General features: G+C 43.7%; 1 protein-coding gene across 2 annotated transcripts in view; it reads right to left on the reverse strand.

The window, feature by feature from the left end:
* ttpal (tocopherol (alpha) transfer protein-like) overlaps window positions 1–21,411 on the reverse strand; it is a 39,163-nt gene extending 17,752 nt beyond the window's left edge. Inside the window, exons 1-5 of one of the 2 annotated variants that reach the window (XM_086005362.1) lie at window positions 21,323–21,411; window positions 17,386–17,486; window positions 16,828–17,090; window positions 13,402–13,879; window positions 11,790–11,983 (exon numbers count right to left, since the gene is read on the reverse strand). In XM_086005362.1, the coding sequence (XP_085861488.1) occupies window positions 11,790–11,983; window positions 13,402–13,870 (663 nt within the window). In that variant the 5' untranslated portion in view covers window positions 13,871–13,879; window positions 16,828–17,090; window positions 17,386–17,486; window positions 21,323–21,411. The remainder of the gene's footprint in view (window positions 1–11,789; window positions 11,984–13,401; window positions 13,880–16,827; window positions 17,091–17,385; window positions 17,487–21,322) is intronic. The other variant, XM_086005363.1, reaches the window with a different exon arrangement.
* Between the last annotated feature and the right edge of the window lie 649 nt (window positions 21,412–22,060).

The following is a 22,060-nucleotide window of genomic DNA, read 5'->3' on the forward strand; positions in this document are numbered from 1 at the left end:
CGCGACTGGGGGGGAAGAGAGGGCGCGCGACTGGGGGGGAAGAGAGGGCGCGCGACTGGGGGGGAAGAGAGGGCGCGCGACTGGGGGGGAAGAGAGGGCGCGCGACTGGGGGGGAAGAGAGGGCGCGCGACTGGGGGGGAAGAGAGGGCGCGCGACTGGGGGGGAAGAGAGGGCGCGCGACTGGGGGGGAAGAGAGGGCGCGCGACTGGGGGGGGAAGAGAGGGCGCGCGACTGGGGGGGAAGAGAGGGCGCGCGACTGGGGGGGAAGAGAGGGCGCGCGACTGGGGGGGAAGAGAGGGCGCGCGACTGGGGGGGAAGAGAGGGCGCGCGACTGGGGGGGAAGAGAGGGCGCGCGACTGGGGGGGAAGAGAGGGCGCGCGACTGGGGGGGAAGAGAGGGCGCGCGACTGGGGGGGAAGAGAGGGCGCGCGACTGGGGGGGAAGAGAGGGCGCGCGACTGGGGGGGAAGAGAGGGCGCGCGACTGGGGGGGAAGAGAGGGCGCGCGACTGGGGGGGAAGAGAGGGCGCGCGACTGGGGGGGAAGAGAGGGCGCGCGACTGGGGGGGAAGAGAGGGCGCGCGACTGGGGGGGAAGAGAGGGCGCGCGACTGGGGGGGAAGAGAGGGCGCGCGACTGGGGGGGAAGAGAGGGCGCGCGACTGGGGGGGAAGAGAGGGCGCGCGACTGGGGGGGAAGAGAGGGCGCGCGACTGGGGGGGAAGAGAGGGCGCGCGACTGGGGGGGAAGAGAGGGCGCGCGACTGGGGGGGAAGAGAGGGCGCGCGACTGGGGGGGGAAGAGAGGGCGCGCGACTGGGGGGGAAGAGAGGGAGCGACTGGGGGGGGAAGAGAGGGAGCGCGACTGGGGGGGAAGAGAGGGAGCGACTGGGGGGGAAGAGAGGGAGCGACTGGGGGGGAAGAGAGGGAGCGACTGGGGGGGAAGAGAGGGAGCGACTGGGGGGGAAGAGAGGGAGCGACTGGGGGGGAAGTTTGCCGGTTGCCGGGGTAACCCTTCCCGCTCACCAAGGCCGAGATCCGACGCCGCGTCTCACCTGCTCCTGCTGCGCGCGCACCCTGACCCTCGTGGCTGACGCCGTTGCCCCGGGTAACATGACTGGGGGGGGGTGGGTGGGGGGCGGCTGTTGAGGAGCTTAGCAGAAGCCCTAGCTCGGGCCTGGCTGGGCAAGAAAGTCCCAGGCTTTCAGGCCTAACAAAAAAACGGGAAAAGGTAGGAGAAAGAATGTTCAGTTTAGAAAAAATATTTGCAAATGAATGAAGTTTTTTTTGAAACAATTTAATAAATTCAATTTTATTTTGCTGGAAATGTATATTTGAAAAGAAAGACGCAGAAAGCAGGAAAAAGAATGGAAGCAAGATGGCGGCCACTCACCTCGGTTCAGAAGGATAAGGCCCGCCCACACACGCACCAATTAGTCAACCGGTCAGGTCACCGAAGTGTAGGATTGGTCAATCGTCGAGTCACTCGACACTCAACTGTAGGATGGCACGCGCCAGGAACCCGCCGTACGATTGGTCGACCTCGACGTCACACGGTCGCTAATGAGATGCTAATGAGCGGAACGCTGAACGTTTTTCGGATACCGCGGGCGCGATTTTTGTCCGGCCGAAAGGTAAATAGGCCTATGACCGGTCCGGAATCGCAAGCTTTCTTTTGAGGCGACGCGCGCGTCGGTACGCTCTGTAACTTTCAAACGTATAGAACACGGACGGACAGACAGACATCGGGACAGACAGACAGAAGAGCCGCTTTATATATATAGATATATAATATATATCTATATATATATAAATAAAATACACACACGTAAGTATATATATTGTCTAGCTATATTTCCTGCTTTCCATTGCTCACTTGCTGTGCTGCATATCTATTAATTTATAATGAATAGAAAGACATCTTGGGCACTAATTTATGTTCTATACTTATGACCCTGTTTAGACATTTTTGAAGGTTTTGTGTCACCAGAGGAAAAGCAGTTGAAATTAATGCCAATTTGTGATTGTGATGTTATTGGTTAGTTATGCAATTACCAGGGACCAATGAGCAGCAGTTACTTCAGACCAATAACAGATGAAGGTTTGTCAGTTAATTATATTTAGCAGGTTGTGTTTAAATTTGTATATTATAACACATCAATTTTAAAACCCGCATTAAGCTAGTAAAATGAGCCAGAGGTTATCAAAAGCATGATGTAAAAAATAGCAAGTGAGTCGGACTGCAGCTACGAGTACAGGAATGGCAACATGAGAGGGTGAGCTCATGATGTGTGCAATATGCATTATGTGGGCTACCCTGGAGCTACAGGGGAAACCCTGAAGAGTACCGATACATGAAGTGTCAGATGGTTTTGTTGCTTGCGTAGAGGAATGCAGAGATCGAGAACCAGCTGATTACATTCTGGAACATAGGGTTGGAATTTAAGTAACAGAAGATGGCCACTCCACAGTTTGTGGGCCAAGTTGAGATAATGAAGCAGAGAAAAGGGACTGGGTGACCAGATGCAGGAAAAGTATGAGGAGAGGATACGAATCACCAGTATAATAAACCCCCGAGAGTCCTAACTTGTCCAGTAGATATAATATGTACAAATACTGACATGGGGAGGGTAATCAGGAGCAGCACCACAGCACCATGGAGTAAAGGGTTACCCATAGGAACAAAAATGAGCAATAGGCAAGTAGTAATTGTGGGAAATAGACATTCAGGTTGCAGCTATAGCTGAAAGTCACAAACAATGTGTTGGCTCTTAGGTGTCAGTGTGAAGGGCATAATGCAATGGTTAAAAAAACTAGGGAGGAGAACCAGTTGAAACGCATGATTCATGTAGGAACCAATGGAATAGTAAATAGTAGGATGGACTTTGAGGAGGTATGTGCTAGATTAAAGAACAAGAGCTCAAAGATAGTAATTTCAGGATTACTTTCAGTGGTTTATGCTGAGCCAGATCAACAGACAGGGATCAGATAGGTCAATGCAGGGCTTGAGAGATAGTGCAGAAAGGACAGTTTCTGAGAATACTGGGATTAATTCTGTGATGAGGGAATTGGTTAGGCTTCAACTGAAATGGACTGAATGTTTTTGCAGAGAGTGGAGGGGTAAATATATCAGATTATAAACAATGGAAAATGAATGTTTGTAGCTAGAAAGAATACAGAGGCTAGCTATTATAGAAGAGAAGTAGGGTTGATAGACAGCAGTTTGATTGCAGACAGTGTTCGAACAAGAAAGTGGGCAGAATATGAACACATGGGAGGGTAATGCCTGAATGAAAACCAGCTTAGGTTAGGGAATAGGGGGACACAGCTACTAGAAGTCTTGAGAATAAAATCGGGAATCTAGAGGTTTATGTTTGGGAGAACTTGTATTTATATAGTGCCTTACTAAGTCCAACGCACTTTACAATCAATGCATAACTTTTAAAGTGCAGTCAGTGTTATGTAGTCAAATATGGCAGTTAATTTGCACACAGGAAGGTCCAATAAATAGCAAATGAATGAATGACCTGATAATCTGTTTTTGGTGATGTTAGTTGAAGGAGGAATGTGTAAGATTATCATGGATTCGTTGTATTTAGAATACTTGTTTAATGTCTCATAATCATTCATATCTTATAATCATCAGTAATTGATTTATAATTGTGTGTAAGAATTAAATGTGGAAGATTTCAGAAAGAGTAGAAGATTTCAGGAAGAATCAAGGAGATACCCAGGAGACAAAGAGAGACAAAAGACAAGACACAGAATGTAGCTTAGTCACAAGTTGCACTTTTACCCAGAGGATAACGGGGTAATATAAGTCGTCATTATTCTCTGTAAACTGCTGCTCAAATACAGTAATGTATTATAGTCTTGCATGTGCTGAATAAAGTTAAATCACTGTCCCCAATATGGGTCAACCTTGAATCATTTGGAACCAGGGTCCCTCTGGGATCTTACAAATGGTGGTTAAGAGAATTCCTTGCTCTTCTTTGATTGGTGTCAAGGGAACTTTAGTGTCTACCCGGTCAGGCAGACAGATCCTTGATTTAATATTTCAACTGAAAGATGGTGCTTCCAGCAATGCAGAACTCCCTCCATACAACATTAAAGTTTTAGCCTAGATTATGCGCTCAAGTCTGCAGTGGGGCTTGAACCCACAACTTTGATTCAGAGGCAAGAGTACCACCAACTGAGCCAAGCTGACACTCGAGGGCAGGAAACCATGATAACATACGTGTCACAGAACTTGATAAAATAAGGACTTGGACTGGGGAGGGGGTGAATTTAGAATGATGTAAATTGCTCTCTCTAAACAGAAAAAATAAACTGGGAGGGATGTAGCTTTTGAGAACGAGGACACGTCTGAGATGCAGAAATCTATATCAGATGCAGACAAAGTGTAACATTGTGGAGCAAGGCAAGTGGCATTAAAAAGGAAAAAGTAATTACTGGGATCGATTATAGGCTACCAAGTCAAGGTGGAAGGTTAGATCTGGAACTTTAGAAGGGAAAAGTGTCAAAGATTGCGGCAAAAGTGCAGCAGCGGCGGGAATCCGAGCGGCGGCAGTATAAATAGGTAAGCCCGAGCGCTGGTAGGCCTCAGTGCGGCAGCGGCGGGAACCCAAGCGACAGCGAGTATAAAAAGGTAAGCCCGAGCGCAGGTAGGCCTCAGTGCGGCAGTGGCGGGAACCCAAGCGGCAGCGAGTATAAAAAGGTAAGCCCGAGCGCGGGTAGGCCTCAGTACGGCAGCGGCAGGAACCTGATCGGCGGTAAGTATAAAAAGGTAAGCCCGAGCGCGGGTAGGCCTCAGTGCGGCAGCGGCGGGAACCCGAGCAGCGGTGAGTATAAAAAGGTAAGCCCGAGCGCTGGTAGGCCTCAGTGCGGCAGCGGCGGGAACCCGAGCGGCGGCGAGTATAAAAAGGTAAGCCCAAGCGCGGGTAGGCCTCAGTGCGGCAGCGGCGGGAACCCGAGCGGCAGCGAGTATAAAAAGGTAAGCCCGAGCGCGGGTAGGCCTACTAATCTCCAATCTCAGAGGGAAAGAAGTAAAAAGTAATCGAGGTGTGACGTCACCACACAGCAGGTAAGTGATTGGTTGGTGAGTATTTCTCTCTTTTTAAAACTTTAACTCTGTGATTTATAGTTTTTAAGGTCGCTGTGGTGTAGCGGGGATAGTTTGTAAACCAGAGCCCTTAAATATATCATTTAACTGTAGAGAAATTGGTGGCATTCATTTGTTACCCTTTAATTAATTCAAATTAAATTAAGTCATGGCAGGACAGCCCGGTGCCGCGGTATGCTCCTCCTGCGCTATGTGGGAACTCAGGGACACTTCCTGTGTCCCTGACAACTACGTGTGCAGGAAGTGTGTCCAGCTGCAGCTACTGGCAGACCACATTACGGTGCTGGAGCAGCGATTGGATATATACTGGACCATTCGCGATGCTGAGGACGTCGTGAATAGCACGTTTCATCAGTTGGTCACTCCGCAGGTAAAGGTGGCACAGGCAGAGAGGGAATGGGTGACCAACAGGCAGAGTAGTAGGCGCAGGCAGGTAGTGCAGGGGTCCCCTGTGGCCATCCCCCTCTCAAACAGATATACCGCTTTGGATACTGATGGGAGGGATGGTTTACCAGGGGAAGCAGCAGCAGCCAACTGCCTGGCACCAGGGGTGGCTCTGCTGCACAGGACGGGAGGAAAAAGACTGGGAGAGCTATAGTGATAGGGGATTCTATTGTAAGGGGAATAGATAGGCATTTCTGTGGCCGCAAACGAGACTCCAGGATGGTGTGTTGCCTCCCGGGTGCAAGGGTCAAGGATGGCTCAGAGTGGCTGCAGAATATTTTGGAAGGGGAGGGTGAACAGCCAGTTGTTGTGGTGCATATAGGTACCAACGATATAGGTAAAAACCAGGATGAAGTCCTAAAAGCTGAATATAGGGAGTTAGGAGGTAAATTAAAAAATAGGACCTCAAAAGGTAGTAATCTCAGGATTGCTACCAGTGCCACGTGCTAGGCAGAGTAGAAATAGAAATATATTTCAGATGAATATGTGGCTAGAGGAATGGTGCAAGGGGGAGGGATTCAAATTCCTGGGACACTGGAACCGGTTCTGGGGGAGGCGGGACCAGTACAAAACGGACGGTTTGCACCTGGGCAGGGCCGGGACCGATGTCCATGGGGGAGTGTTTGCTAATGCTCTGGAGGAGGGTTTAAACTAAAATGGCAGGGGGGTTGGGAACCTGAGCGGAGAGACAGAGGAAAGGGAAACAAGGATAAAAGAAAAAGACAGGAAGGAGAAAAACAAAAGTGGCAGGCAGAGAAATCAAGGGTTTAAATCAAACATGGCCACAGTAAATAATAATTCTGAAAGATCTAAGAGCGTTAAAAAAACCAAGCCTGAAGGCGTTGTGTCTTAATGCAAGGAGCATTCGTAATAAGGTGGATGAATTAGCTGCGCAAATAGAGGTAAACGAATATGATATGATTGGGATTACGGAAACATGGCTCCAGGGTGGCCAAGGCTGGGAACTCAATATCCAGGGGCATTCAATATTCAGGAAAGATAGGCAAAAAGGAAAAGGAGGTGGGGTAGCATTGCTGGTTAAAGAGGGGATTAACACAATTGAAAGGAAGGATATTAGCTCTGATGTACAATCTGTATGGGTAGAACTGAAAAATACCAAGGGGCAGAAAGCGTTAGTGGGAGTGGTATATAGACTTCCAAACAGTAATGCGGAAGTCGGGGATGGCATTAAACAGGAAATTAGAGAAGCGTGCAATAAGGGCACAGCAGTTATCATGGGTGACTTTAATGTACATATAGATTGGGCTAACCAAATTAGTAACAATACTGTGGAGGAGGAATTCCTGGAGTGTATACGGGATGGTTTCCTGGACCAATATGTCGAGGAACCAACTAGAGATCAGGCCATCTTAGACTGCGTATTATGTAATGAGAAAGGATTAATTAGCAATCTTGTTGTGCGAGGCCCCTTGGGTCAGAGCGATCATAATATGATCGAATTCTTCATGAAGATGGAGAGTGAAATAGTTGACTCGGAGACAAGGGTCCTGAATTTAAATAAAGGGGACTACGATGGTTTGAGGTGCGAGTTGGGTAGGATTGATTGGGAAATGACACTCAAAGGGTTGACGGTGGATGGGCAATGGCAAACATTCAAAGATCGCATGGATGAACTACAGATTTTGTTCATCCCTGTTTGGCATAAAAATAAAAAAAAGGTGACTCAACCGTGGCTAACAAGGGAAATTAGGGATAGCATAAGATCCAAGGAGAGGACATATAAATTGGCCAGAAAAAGCAGTAACCCTGAGGATTGGGAGCAGTTTAGGATTCAACAAAGGAGGACAAAGGGATTAATTAAGAGGGGGAAAATAGAGTATGAGAGTAAGCTTGCAGGGAACATAAAAACTGACTGTAAAAGCTTTTATAGATATGTGAAGAGAAAAAGATTGGTGAAGTCAAGCATAGGTCCCTTGCAGTCAGAATCAGGGGAATTTATAAATGGAGAACAAGGAAATGGCAGACCAATTAAATACATACTTTGGTTCTGTCTTCACAAAGGAGGACACAAATAACCTCCCAAGGATGTCGGGGAACACAGGATCTAATGACAGGGAGGAACTGATAGAAATCAGTATTTGTAGGGAAATGGTGTTAGGGAAATTGATGGGATTGAAGGCCGATAAATCCCCAGGGCCTGATAATCTACATCCTAGGGTACTTAAGGAAGTGGCCCTAGAAATAGTAGCTGCATTGCTGGTCATCTTCCAAAATTCGATAGACTCTGGAACAGTACCCATGGATTGGCGGGTAGCTAATGTTACCCCACTGTTCAAAAAGGGTGGTAGAGAGAAAACGGGGAATTACAGGCCGGTAAGCCTGACATCGGTAGTGGGGAAAATGCTAGCGTCCATTATAAAGGATGTAATAGCAGAGCACTTGGGGAAAAAAGTGACCGGATCAGACAAAGTCAACATGGCTTTACAAAAGGTAAATCGTGCTTGACTAATCTACTGGAATTTTTTGAGGATGTAACTGGTAAAATAGATAAGGGAGAACCAGTGGATGTGGTATATTTGGATTTTCAAAAGGCTTTCGATAAGGTCCCGCATAAAAGATTAGCGTGTAAAATTAAGGCACATGGGATTGGGGGCAAGGTATTGACTTGGATACAGAACTGGTTGGCAGACAGAAAGCAAAGAGTTGGAATAAACGGCTCTTTTTCCGAGTGGCAGGCAGTGACTAGTGGGGTACCGCAGGGATCGGTCCTTGGACCCCAGCTATTCACAATGGGCCAGTAATTCCGGTCCCAACGCGTGAGTACGGACGGTGTACTGACGTGTGGGCCCGTTGGAAGTTCCTTCGTTTAGACAGGTTTGCGCGTGTGCAAGGGACTGAACTTTTTGGAAATGAAAAAAGGAGGCGTAAGCAGTGGATTCTTGAAGGTAAGTGGTCTAATATTTAAAATTATTACATTTTTTCCACAGCTTCATTGTTTTTAAGGACTTTACAGTAAGGTAAGTTTATTTTTAGACCTGAAATCGTGAAAAAAAAAATTCAAAAATTTTATTAATTGTTTTAAATAGTTTTAAAAATTATTTATAGTTTATTTAATTATTGGGATGCTTTTTAAAATGTTAATTAAAGTTAAAGTAGTCTTTTGGGCGCCCGTACTTTATGAGTTTGACAGTCTTTACTATCAAACTCATGAATGAGTTTCCCCTCCCGATTGGCTGCAGGGTGCTCACCTGATCCCAGCCGGCACATCGCACTAACTACGCTGCTGGATCAGGTAAGCACATCGCGCCGACATCTGAACCGGGCCTGTGACAGGAAATGCAAGCAGGCCCGGGCTTCAGATGTCAGCGTGCAGGGTGAGTACAGATCGGGGGCTTGCACACGCGGCAAGCACCCGATCCTAATTTCTGGCCCAATATATATTAATGATCTGGATGAGGGAACTAGATGTAATATCTCCAAGTTTGCAGACGACACAAAGCTGGGTGGGCGTGTGTGCTGTGAGGAGGATGCCGAGAAACTCCAGTATGATTTGGGTAGGTTGGGTGATTGGGCAGAAGCATGGCAGATGCAATATAACATGGATAAATGCGAGGTTATCCACTTTGGTGTCAAAAACAGGAAGGCAGATTATTATTTGAATGGCAATAGATTGGGAGAAGGGGAAGTGCAACAAGACCTGGGCGTCCTTGTGCACCAGTCGCTGAAAGTAAGCATGCAGGTGCAGCAGGCGTTAAGAAGGCAAATGGTTTGTTGGCCTTCGTAGCGAGAGGGTTTGAGTACAAGAACAAGGATGCATTGCTGCAGTTGTACAGGGCCTTAGTGAGACCACATCTGGGGTATTGTGTGCGGTTTTGGTCGCCTTATCTGCGGAAGGATGTTCTTGCCATGGAAGGAGTGCAGCGAAGATTCACCAGGCTGATACCTGGGATGGCAGGAATGACGTATGAGGAGAGATCGAGTCGATTGGGCTTGTACTCGCTGGAGTTTAGAAGAATGAGAGGGGATCTCATCGAAACTTACAAAATTCTAACAGGACTAGACAGACTAGATGCTGGAAGGATGTTCCCGATGGTCGGGGAGTCCAGAACCAGGGGTCACAATCTAAGGATAAGGGGTAAGCCATTTAGGATAGAGATGAGGAGGAATTTCTTCACCCAGAGAGTGGTGAACCTGTGGAGTTCTCTACCAAAGGCGGCAGTAGAGGCCAATTCATTAAATATATTCAAGAAGGAGGTGGATATATTTCTTAAGGTTAAAGGGATCAAGGGATATGGAGAGAAGGCAGGGACAGGGTACTGAATTTGGACGATCAGCCATGATCTCATTGAATGGAGCAGGCGCGACGGGCCGAATGGCCTACTCCTGCTCCTATCTTCTATGTTTCTATTAAACATAATTCTTGTAGTTGGCCTAAATTCACCAAGGATAAAATGTAAGGTCTATAAGGGGAGCAGAAGCAGTTAAATATGTTTCTTGAAATGATACTGGACTGCTCTGCCTCAAATGGTTAAAGAATCCACACAGGTGGATAAGTCCCCTGGACCTGATGGCCTGCATCCTAGGGTCTTAAAAGAAGTGGCTGCAGTGATAGTGGATGCATTGGTTGTAATCTTGCCTGGTTTCTGGAGAGGTCCCAGCGGATTGGAAAACCGCAAATGTAACGCCCCTATGCAAGACAGGAGGGAAACAGAAAGCAGGAAACTATAGACCAGTTAGCCTAACATCTGTCACTGGGGAAAATGCTGGAGTCCATTATTAAGGAAGTAGTAGCAGGACATTTAGAAAATCATAGTACAATCAAGCAGAGTCAGCATGGTTTTATGAAAGGGAAATCATGTTTGACAAATTTGCTAGAGTTCTTTAAGGATGTAACGAGCAGGGTGGATAAAGGGGAACCAGTAGATGTAGTGTATTTGGATTTCCATAAGACCTTTGAGAAGGTGCCACATAAAAGGTTACTGTACAAGATAAGAGCTCACGGGGTTGGGGGTAATATATTACCATGGATAGAGGATTGGCTAACTAACAGAAAACAGAGAGTCAGGATAAATGGGTCATTTTCAGTTTGGAAAACTGTAACTAGTGGGATGCCACAGGGATCAGTGCTGGGGCCTCAACTTTTTAAAATCTATATTAATGACTTAGATGAAGGGACTGATTGTAATGTAGCCAAATTTGCTGATGATACAAAGATAGGTGGGAAAGCAAGTTGTGAAGAGGACACAAAGAATCTGCAAAGGCATATAGACAGGTTAAGTGAGTGGGCAAACATCTGGCAGATGGAGTATAATGTGGGAAAATGTGAGGTTATCCACTTTGGTAGGAAGAATAAAAAGCAAATTATTATTTAAAATGGAGAGAGACTACAAAATGCTGTGGTACAGAGGGATCTGGGGCCCTTGTACATGAAACACAAAAAGTTAGCACGCAGGTACAGCAAGTAATTAGGAAGGCAAATGGAATGTTGGCCTTTATTGCAAAGGGAATGGAGTATAAAAGTAGGGAAGTCCTATTACAACTGTACAGGGCGTTGGCGAGACCACAACTGGAGTATTGCATACAGTTTTGGTCTCCTTATTTAAGAAGGGATATACTTGCATTGAAGGCAGTTCAGAGAAGGTTCACTAGGTTGATTCCTGAGATGAAGGGGTTTTCTTATAAAGAAAGGTTGAGCAGGTTGGGCCTATACTCATTGGAGTTTAGAAGAATGAGTGGTGATCTTATTGAAACATATAAGATTCTGAGGGGGTTTGACAGGGTAGATGCAGAGAGGATGTTTCCCCTCATGGGGGAACCTAGAACTAGGGGGCATAGTTTCAGAATAAGGGGTCGCCCATTTAAAACGGAGATGAGGAGGAATTTCTTTTCTCAGAGGGTCGTGAATCTTTGGAATTCTCTACCCCAGAGAGCTATGGAGGCTGGGTCATTGAATATATTTAAAGTAGAGATCGACAGATTTTTGAACTATAGGGGAGTCAAGGGTTATGGGGAATGGGCAGGAAAGTGGAGTTGAGGCCAAGATCAGATCAGCCATGATCTTATTGAAGGGCCAAATGGCCTACTCCTGCTCCTACATCTTACGTTCTTATGACTTCATTTCTTAAGAAAGGTTAAATTTTATATGCCATATTGACAGAAAAAGAGAAATATGAAAATCCATGGATGAGGCACATCAAGGTCTGTGGCAGCTCTGCCTAATGCTGGAAAAAACATTAAAGCCCTGAAAACAATTGATCTATTCTATATTTACCTGAAGAATTCCAATGACCTTTTTGGCCATGAATGGACCGAGTTGTGCAGCTTGGGACAAGGTAACTCCACTGTAGTCTGCAAGGATGACAATTCCATTCACCTGATTCTCTTCTGACTGAACAAGCTTCTCTAATGTTATATAAATGGCACGAATGTTTTCTGTGATGGGATAATCAGCAATCTTCCATTTTCCTAGAACAATGTAAAAGAGGCATTTAGTAGTTATGTGTTTAACTGTCACTGTAAAGCACATTAACTTACACTCAAGAATACAGTATCCCTTTGATCGGCCAACATATAATTTAAGAAACCCAGACCATGAACGTTTCTTCCATACTCCACATGAAAAGACAATATAGAAACATTTCTAAAATAAATTGGTACAATTAGATCTCTAATTTTCCATGCAGTACATTCATATATCTACAGTACTATGATTGGTAACTATTAATTTGAATTCAGATAATGGTGATTTTTTTCCCAGGTTGTGTTCTTTGACATTTTAACACCTGTGAGAAAAATCCCAGGAGCAAATAATAAGTTCTTAAAGAGTGTTACAGAACTCCTTTAAAGATCTTAAGAGATGTAAAGTGTAGGTATGAAGTTTATACAGAGCTCTCCACATGCTATTTTACTGTGGCCAGCCAACCAATTGAGTATAAGAACCCTCACTGATGTGTGGGGATTACTGATAGGCCCCAGTTTAATCCCAGGTATAGACAAAATACTTTGTTATTCCCTTCAGTCAGATATTGGGGACTCTGTACAATGGAAATTGCAAAAAGAAACACAGGAGGAAGAATCTGAGCTAAAAAGGACAGATATAGAAATACATAATTTACAGCAAAGCAGATCAAACTAAACATTTAGAAAGCAGACCATAAATAGAGAAAACAAAAAAGTATAGGGATCAAATTTCTTTGTACAGTATTTTAATTTTAAAAAACTTGTCTTCATTGCTCCCAAGGGAACTGCTTCAATAAAACATTGTTATTTTAAATCTAAAGTGGTTAAGGCAGCGCACTCTCAATTGCCCTACAAGCATCTGTGATGCCTTCAGGTCAGTAAGAGTAACAGATTAACAGTGATCCTATTACATCTGTCCTTGTAAATCACTGCCTTGCAAAGTGAGTCAAACTGCAAATAGGAAGAAGCACATAGCCCATCCACAATGAAGGTAGCGGAGTGCATCTCTGCTTTTAATTATTGTTGTCAAGTAAAGAGTAAACAGAAGAGAGGATGTAGAATTATATCTGCTAATTGTCAGCAGTAGTATTGTACTACTGAAGATTCTGCTACCAATGAATGCCGGAGGCACGTTGCTGATCTGTAACTAATAATCCTATAAATTTAATTATATAAAAGTTTCATCAGCTGGTAGTAATGTCACGAAGTGCTATTCTGGTTCAGCACAAAGATCCTCTCCTTATTTATAGGACTGGAATAGCGCCATCTATCCAATCCAATTAGCTTGATTGAAATCCTGCCATCGCACACCCTGGATTTTTTCTTTTAAATTTAAGATTGAATAATGATATGGTCTTCAATAGAACATTAACACTCTGCTTCATGTTTTGCAAATAAGTCCTCACTCAGTTCTGTTAATTTACCTGGTCGAATTACCAAGATACATCGACCGAGTGGATCAGGATAAGGCAGAACAGTAAGAAATCCAGAGTCTAGCACATGTTTTATTGCAGATGGCCTCAAATTTGTAAACACCTCAGGCCAAGTCCTTTGGCTTGCATGGTAATTCACTAAAAGCTTCAACGCCCTGTCATAATCAAACTTGCGAGCTCTGAGAAAACGCAGTAAAAAGGCATCGTCCAAACGGGTTTTTAGATTCGGTGCTTCCTTTAAAATCATGTCTCTCAGGGCCTGCACATCCCGGAGTCTCCATTCAGGTTTCTCTTGAAGTTCTTCTTGTGCCTTAGCAATCAGATGTGGACTCAATGTGCACACATATGTCTGTGCTTTGGGGGAGGCTTGTAATTGAAGCTCTGCTGCCTTTGAAGGGGCATCGCCATTGCAGGGGGCATTCTCTTCTGCCATCGGTGACTTGTGAGATTCTGCCTCCATTATAAAATGCTAAAGGGAAAGAGTAGACAGTCACTACAGTTGTTTATTTTTGATATACTGTACCTCATTGTACAGTGAAACATCACAATGTATTTATTGATAAAAGTAAAACTCCTCACCTAACATTTTGTGGAATAATAATTACACTTCACGTAATTATTTAAATTTCTATCAAGAACCTCTAGAACTGATTTTCACAGGTATACTTGCAAAGCATGAAGGCTTTATTTTGTTAAGTGGCTGCAACAGGACTCAACTTACTGTGTCTAAGATTTTCACCTAACGTGTAACAATTCTCCCCCAGTTACCACAGGCACCCTGGTTCACAATGACCTCCGATGCTACATATCTGGCTCCAGTCTAGCCTTTTTAAAAAAAATATGTAACTGGCTGCCTAAAATGGTATTTATTGGAGTTAGGTGACCCTAGACACAGTGACTTGAAATAAGTCTATTTGAAATAAATAAATCAGACGAACATTTCTTGTACAGGAAACTTTCGATTTACCGGCACCTAAATAACCGGAACTCTCGGTTAACCGGCAAAATTCAGGAGTAGGTTTTACTTCATATGTATTTGCCTTCTTCCATCTGTGCTGTGCAAGGGTGTGGCTGCAGCTGTTGCTAAGCTACAGAGACGCTTGGAACTTGTGGCCATTGTTCTACACTTGTTGCTAAGCAACAGGGTTTGTTGCTTTATATGGAGCTGTCAGCTCTCCCTATCTTTTACTATAGCGTTCGGTTATCCGGAATTTTTGATGAACCGGCACCATGTCGGTCCTGTCCGTGCCGGATAAAAAAAAGTTTCCTGTAGTTGATATTGTACAAAAGGCCAAAATAAATACTGTAACTGTTTTGATCATGTGGTTTGAATTTTGTGCTACCAAAACTCTGGGCTTCCCATTAAGTTTTTGGTCTGACCACTAAAAAAATATTCAGCTGGAAGCCACTGGCTAATGTTTGTAAAAGAAGCTTAAAGCCTTGTAGAATTAAAGTTTTCTTTTCAACTAGCAAATGCAATGAGCTGAAGCAAGTTCAGTTACTGGAACAGCCTGTTCTGAAATCTCAGTTTCCACAACCAACATATTGGCTGCCAAGAACTACGGAAATGCAATTGCCAATGGAAATTTTTTTTTGATTCCTCTTCTAAAGATAACTTTCCTGAAGTAAAGTTTACAGACACCGGTCACTCTACAGTACCTCGTCCAAGTGGCTGCTTTTCATGTTTGAACCAAGACAGTGAGGATCAGCAGGCTCACAGGGAGCATCAACAGTAGCCCGATCCTGTTCTGACCCAGTGCCCACACTTGCATTTACAAACAAGGATCTCTTGGACAATAATTGGGAGCACAATCCTCTTAATGCCACGTGCACAGAAGCCAATTTCAGTGCCCCTTCTACCATCCAAGCCAATATCAGCTAACTCAACACACATCAGAAATTAAACCTGGGGCCTCCTCATCTGTATGGCATACAATATTTAATTTTAACAATTTTTATCATAAACATAATTGGTGACAATTCTAGCTGCTATTACACTATTCTGCTTCTCTTATTTATGAACCTGGTATAATCATATCCCAATCATTTTACCAGAATGGGAGTTTGATTTCAAATCAGCTCTTATAGGCTACAATGCAAGATAATCATTACAGAATACCTCAATATAGAGGAATAATTCCAGCAGGTATTGTAAAATCTGCTTCCCCTCCCTTTCCCAACACCACAAAATTATAGTTATATCTACATCTCTTTTTGTGTGCATTAGTGCCCATCTACTAGATAGCAGATATGACCTAGTTTAGAGCCACAATAATGTATTTTCTATTCTTCAAAAATGTGCCTTGATTCCAACCTGAGATAGAGCACCATCAATCGTACCTTTCCATGTCCCAATGCCAGACACCCAAGTGAGTCAATTCACTGACAATTTGTGCCAAATTATGGATAGCTTTGTGTTTGCAGATGGCACAAAGCTGGGTGGGCATGTGTGCTGTGAGGAGGATGCAGAGAAACTCCAGTATGATTTGGACAGGTTGGGTGATTGGGCAGAAGCATGGCAGATGCTGTATAATGTGGATAAATGCGAGGTTATCTATTTTGGTGGCAAAAACAGGAAGGCAGATTATTATCTGAACGGCAATAGATTGGGAGAAAGGGAAGTGCAACGAGACCTGGGTGTCCTTGTGCACCAGGCCCTGAAGGTAAGCATGCAGGTGCAGCAGGCGGTTAAGAAGGCAAATGGTATGTTGGCCTTCATAGCGAGAGGATTCAAGTACAGGAGCAAGGATGTCTTGCTGCAGTTGTACAGGGCCTTAGTGAGACCACACCTTGAGTATTGTGTGCAGTTTTGGTCACCTTATCTGAGGAAGGATGTTCTTGCCATGGAGGGAGTGCAGCGAAGATTCACCAGACTGATACCTGGGATGGCAGGAATGACGTATGAGGAGAGATTGGGTCAATTAGGCTTACATTCGCTCGAGTTTAGAAGAATGAGAGGGGATCTCATTGAAACTTATAAAATTCTAACAGGACTAGACAGACTAGATGCAGGAAGGATGTTCCTGATGGCGGGGGAGTCCAGAACCAGGGGTCACAGTCTAAGGATAAGGGGTAAGCCATTTAGGACTGAGATGAGGAGGAATTTCTTCACCCAAAGAGTGGTGAACCTGTGGAATTCTCTACCACAGAAGGCAGTTGAGGCCAACTTATTAAATATAATATTCAAGAAGGAGTTAGATATATTTCTTAAGGCTAAAGGGATCAAGGGATATGGGGAGAAAGCAGGGACAGGGTACTGAATTTGGATGTTCAGCCATGATCTCATTAAATGGCAGAACAGGCTCGAGGGGCCGAATGACCTACTCCTGCTCCTATCTTCTGCTCCTATCTTCTATGTTTCTATGTGTTGTAGATCTGTGCCCAGTAGGAACAAAATTGAAATTGAACTCAACTGACCTTAATCCAATACCATCAGTATCATTGGCCTGGAATTTGCAGTTGTACTGATGGCAAAACTGTCAGCACACACTGTCATTACTCTGTAAAACTGACAGCAATGTATGGAGTCTGCACATGCGCACTTAAACACGGAAATCCTGAAGTTGCTGTCAGTGATTCCCCATTCCTCCACAGAGTGGGCTGTTGAAGTCCTTGCAGATGGAATCAATTAGAAATCACTTGATTTGATGTGAACGTCCACTTTTTACGCTCTATTCTCACTGTAAAAAACCTTGAAAAAGTTAAGCTTTATTGAATGAGGTGTAACTGAGTTTTTAACGGTATACTGAGTCACAATTACTGCTAAACACCCTCTCTGGCCCTGAAAAACGAATTTTATATTTGTGGAATGTCAAATTTTTCCATTCCATAAAAAAACTCTATAATTTTAATAAAATTTATTTTTTATTTTTTTACAGTTTGTTTATGAGATTTCAGCTTCTACCTTAATCCCATGTGTATGTCCCAATCTTTAGTTCGCTTTCTGTAAAATTAGAAAAAGTGAATGATAAAAACCTGCTTGTTACTTCCTGGTTTGCTGTCTGTGAGAATCCTTCAATGTGACTGGCTGCCTAGCCTGCTTGATGACATCAATATTGCTCGATGTCAGAGATCCCCTATAATTGGCGCAAGAATGAAATTAACATTGGGAAAAGGGAAATCCACGCCACAGAGACCGCGAAAAGTTTGTGTGCAGCTTTCTTTGAGGTCAGCAGTGAGCACTGTCACTTTGCCGCTGACCGCAAAATTATTTCTTATGCAACTGTATCTGTGCTCCACATGCATAGCAATGGTGTTACCAGGACAGCAAGACTTAGGGGCAATATGTGAACAACTGTCACTGTTAACTACTAAATATTTTGTTTGCTCATTCTTTCAAAAGGAGCAGATTTGATTTGTAATTTTTTCAGATGCTGCTATTTGTCAGCATTATAAGGCAGTGGGAGACAGCAATCAGTATTAATGAAATTGGTTGAACTCAGCATAGCTCATTCAACAAAACCTAGAAAGATCTGTATACTAAGTGAATTAACAAAAAAATCTCCTAGTTCACCAACACAAACCCAGCACTAAAATCATTGAAGAAAATAATAAATTAAATCTGCTCCTTTTAAAAGATTGTATATGCACAACTCATGTATAGGTTTGAGCAAAACATACTTCAGATGGCATAAACATATAGGTTTGAATGTCGTTAACACAATATATCCGCACAAGCACAATTTACAACACAGGTTTTCAAATTTGGGTCTGAGAGAGGATGATTTGTTTGTGATCAGATATCTACATATTTCTATATATCTGTTGCTAGTATTTTATTTCTTAAAACAAAATTTTCCAATGAAAGAACTTTTTTTTTAATAAAGTTAATCGAGTGTCTTTCAGAACCTAATACAAAAGCAAAATATTGCAGATGCTGGACATCTGAAATAAAAACAGAAAATGCTGGGAATACTCAGCAGGTCAGGCAGCATCTGTCGATGAACTTGTAGTATTATGGGCACTCCAGGATTCTTATTTCAATCTTTGCTGAGGCAAAAAATAGATCCGTCTAGATTTTGCTACCACAATCATGTGACCAAAGTATGATCCAAAAGTGCAAGACATAAATGCAACACTTGCCGTAAGCCGTTATGTGAACAACTCAATTTTCATCTTCTAATTCATGTGAAGTTATCACCTTTTAAGGTTTGTAATTTGACAGTTTTTGAAAGGATGTAAAATGTGTATAATAGCATAGTGTGAAGGAATAAGCCATATAACCTATTCAGAAAAATACACCATCTTATGAAAGAATTCTGGCCGTATTAAAACATGACAAACTGGATTTGGAAATTTAGAAACCTAACTATGAAATAGCTATGAAAGCATTCTGGCTATTGAGATAAGATAGTTGTTGACCCTGAATAAATAACCTTATTGAAACAGAAGGTTAAGGGCTCCGACAGGCTGAACTATTTGGAACAAAACAATGGTCACCCTGGATAAGGTGTTCTAATTTACACTTCGTAAAGAAGCACATAAAGTAAGGAACATCTGCCCTTGTAAAGATGACAAAGTAAGAAACACCTGCTGTCACACCGTTTTTTATATGGTAAACTTAGAACACCTCCAGATGAGATGAGTCTGGCAGAGGTCAGCAGAAAAATGACTAGAGATAATTAGCTTACATCAGCAGAAAACCTTAAAGGAAATACCACTGGAAAAGGGTATAAATGTTGAACTCTCAAATGGGATAACAGACTTGCTTTAATCGGGCAAAGCGATTCTCGGCTTCAGAGGCGGCTCTGTAAGTCTCCAACTCTTTATACCTCGGGGATCAAAGGTATTTGATTTTGGTGGATATCCTGATAAGAACTTTAAGAACTGTAAAACTGTAGCGAAGTTAAGATTTGAGAGTACGGTTCTCTGATAATAGGATTGTAAGCTTTCTCTTTTTGGAACCGTTAAGGTTGTGATTGACTCACCAACTGTAAACTGCATGTCGGTTCTTTAATAAATCTATATATTTTTAGAATTGTCTCACATAAGACTTCTGTATCAAAAACTTGCAAACTCAATCTCTGTACACTCTTTGGTGAGGAGTTGCAGAATTCTGGGGGAGTTTTCCAGACCCTCATAATATCCGGAACATTACAGTCTAGTTAAACTTATTAAAAGTGCTATCTGGAGGACGGTAACATTTTCAGTTGTTCCTTTCCTTTAGGGAGAGATAGTCCGGACCTTTAGACCCAATTACGCGTCTTTAGGATTCGGCTACCTCAAACTTTAGTTGAAAGCGAACGTCTGAGAAATACACCTGATCCGGGGTAGCCCTAAAGGGGCTAGGACTAGTAATTATCCCTTCAATAGGTCCATTATTTTCAAATGTACAGAAAACATCCTCTATAAATTTCTATTATTTCAATCCTACCACCAAAAGTCTAGCAAAAAAAATATAATCTAAAGCAGAAATACAATCTTGATTTCTCTCACACACCCCATTTAAAAAATAAGTAGACTAAATGAAGTCATAGCTGCACACTCTGGTCCTACTGCAGCCTGGCCTTGTTTTAATGACAAAGAAAGGTACAGTGACAGATGTGAGGGTTTTACTATCACATCCTCATTCCAAACTGAAGATGGCGCTGAGGGTGTGCTCTTGCCTTGCGCCCCATCAACCTCAGGCAGAGTTGGGAGGTATGGAACATTGGCTACTGGTTGACCCGGAGCTTAGCTTCCTTCTCACAACTGCTCTATTACCAAGATCACTTTCTCCCACCTCCACCTCACCTTCTCTGCTGTCTAAACTCCAGACCATGCCTGTATCACCTCCAAGCCCAACTTCTTGAATACACTTGAATCAAAAAATTCTTGAATAATTTCTTTGGCAGCCTCCCTGCCTCAACCCACAAGCTTCAAATCATCCAAAATTCCATATCCTGCACCGTTTCACGCTCTGATCACCCCCGTCCTCCCCAAGCTCCAGTAGCTCCCAGAGTCCGAAATGAGTTGACTTGAAAATTCTCCTAACTCACTTCATATTTCTCCACAGTCTTGCCCCACCTTAGTGATCACCTCCTGCTTTGTTTTCACACAGGACCTCTGCCCCTCAAACGCCTTATTTCCTTCCATTGTGTGTGGCCATTCAGCCACCATACTGTCCTCTGGAACTTCCTGCTTCCATCCACCTTGCCACCTACTTTCAAAAACCTCCTCTAAACCCTCTGTTCTATCATCTTTGGTCCCCTAAGTTAACCCTCTTTATTTTTCTCTTTTCTCCTGGTTGATGTCTATTGTTTTAACATTATGGAAAGCTCTTTGAGGCTTCTTCCTGCAAGTGAGGAAATTCTATAGAAATGCAAATAGTTATACAACTGTGCTTATTTCTAAGACGGATAGGAAGTACATTCACAGAGAGCAAAACTTGATGAATCTACAGTATGGGCAGCACCTGGCGTACATACAAATGAGAATCTGTTTTGGGTATAAATCTGTGAGTTTGTATCTTTAGGCCTCCGATATCCCTGACGGTACTAACTGGCCTGTGAAAAGATTAGGCCATTATGTTAGGGGAGAGAAGCACCAATAAAGCAGGTTGTGAGACATACCTTGTCTGATAAGGGTCAGCCGTTTGCCAATGACTGAATATATCGAATACAATAATCAGGCCACAACCGGGAAGTGAGTTTGGACTCTCAGACATATTATTGCATCACTGGTGCTGCAGAGCAGGAAGCCTGGCAGCACAGTACGTACAATAAAACGTGAACAGTCATCTGAATGACGCCATTCAGTCCTGCAATCTGATTCTGGGATGAGAACAGATGCAACATTAGTAGCAGATTAATGCAACAACATAACAAAGGTGACCTACGTAGTTGGAAAGACCGTCTGCATTTCCAGGGCTGTTCCCGTGCCTGCGGAAAGGGGAAATGGCTACAAACAAGTAAAGTGGAAGCGCATCACTAACCTGCCCGGTCCGCGCTGCCGGGGTGAAGGTGGGAAACTGTCCACAGACTCGGGAGGGCAGGAACACTGAGACGGGAAAAGGGGGCTGTACTGTACCGCTTCACCTCCAGCCGCAGCTCCGCGGACACCAGCGCCGCCAACAGATCATCCAGAGCAGCACACACTAGGGCAGGAGCTGTGCAACATTACCAGCCGGGACTGTGAAATCATTCAGTTACCAGCAGCTCAAGTGAGTGGGCGTCAACCCCTCAACATGAAAACCTAATAATAAGGCATGAGGACGTAAAATACAAAGGTTCAGTGACTATTACTGACTGTCTACCTGAAAAATATTAGACGTGAAATTTATCATTAGAAAGAGTGAAAAAGTTTGCAAACCCAGTTAAACAGGAGAAGCTGTGTTTACTTTTAGATTGAATTGCATCAAAGGGTTACATTCTAAACACCAGCAACAACTTATATTTATGTAACGCCTTTAACGTAGTAAAACGTCCCAAGGCGCTTCACAGGAATGTTATAAAACAAAATTTGACATGGAGCCACATGAGGAGAAATTAGGGCAGATGACCAAAAAGCTTGGTCTAAGAGGTAGATTTTAAGGAGCATCCTAAATGAGGATAGGGAGGCTTAGGGAGGGAATTCCAGAGCTTAGGACCTAGGCAGCTGAAGGCAGGGCCACCAATGGTTGAGCGATTAAAATCGGGGATACTCAAGAGGCCAGAATTAGAGGAGTGCAAAT

This window comes from Somniosus microcephalus, chromosome 13 (assembly GCF_052327205.1).
Source record: "Somniosus microcephalus isolate GS21.2 chromosome 13, FLI_Smic_1.0, whole genome shotgun sequence".
Taxonomy (NCBI): Eukaryota; Metazoa; Chordata; class Chondrichthyes; order Squaliformes; family Somniosidae; genus Somniosus; species Somniosus microcephalus.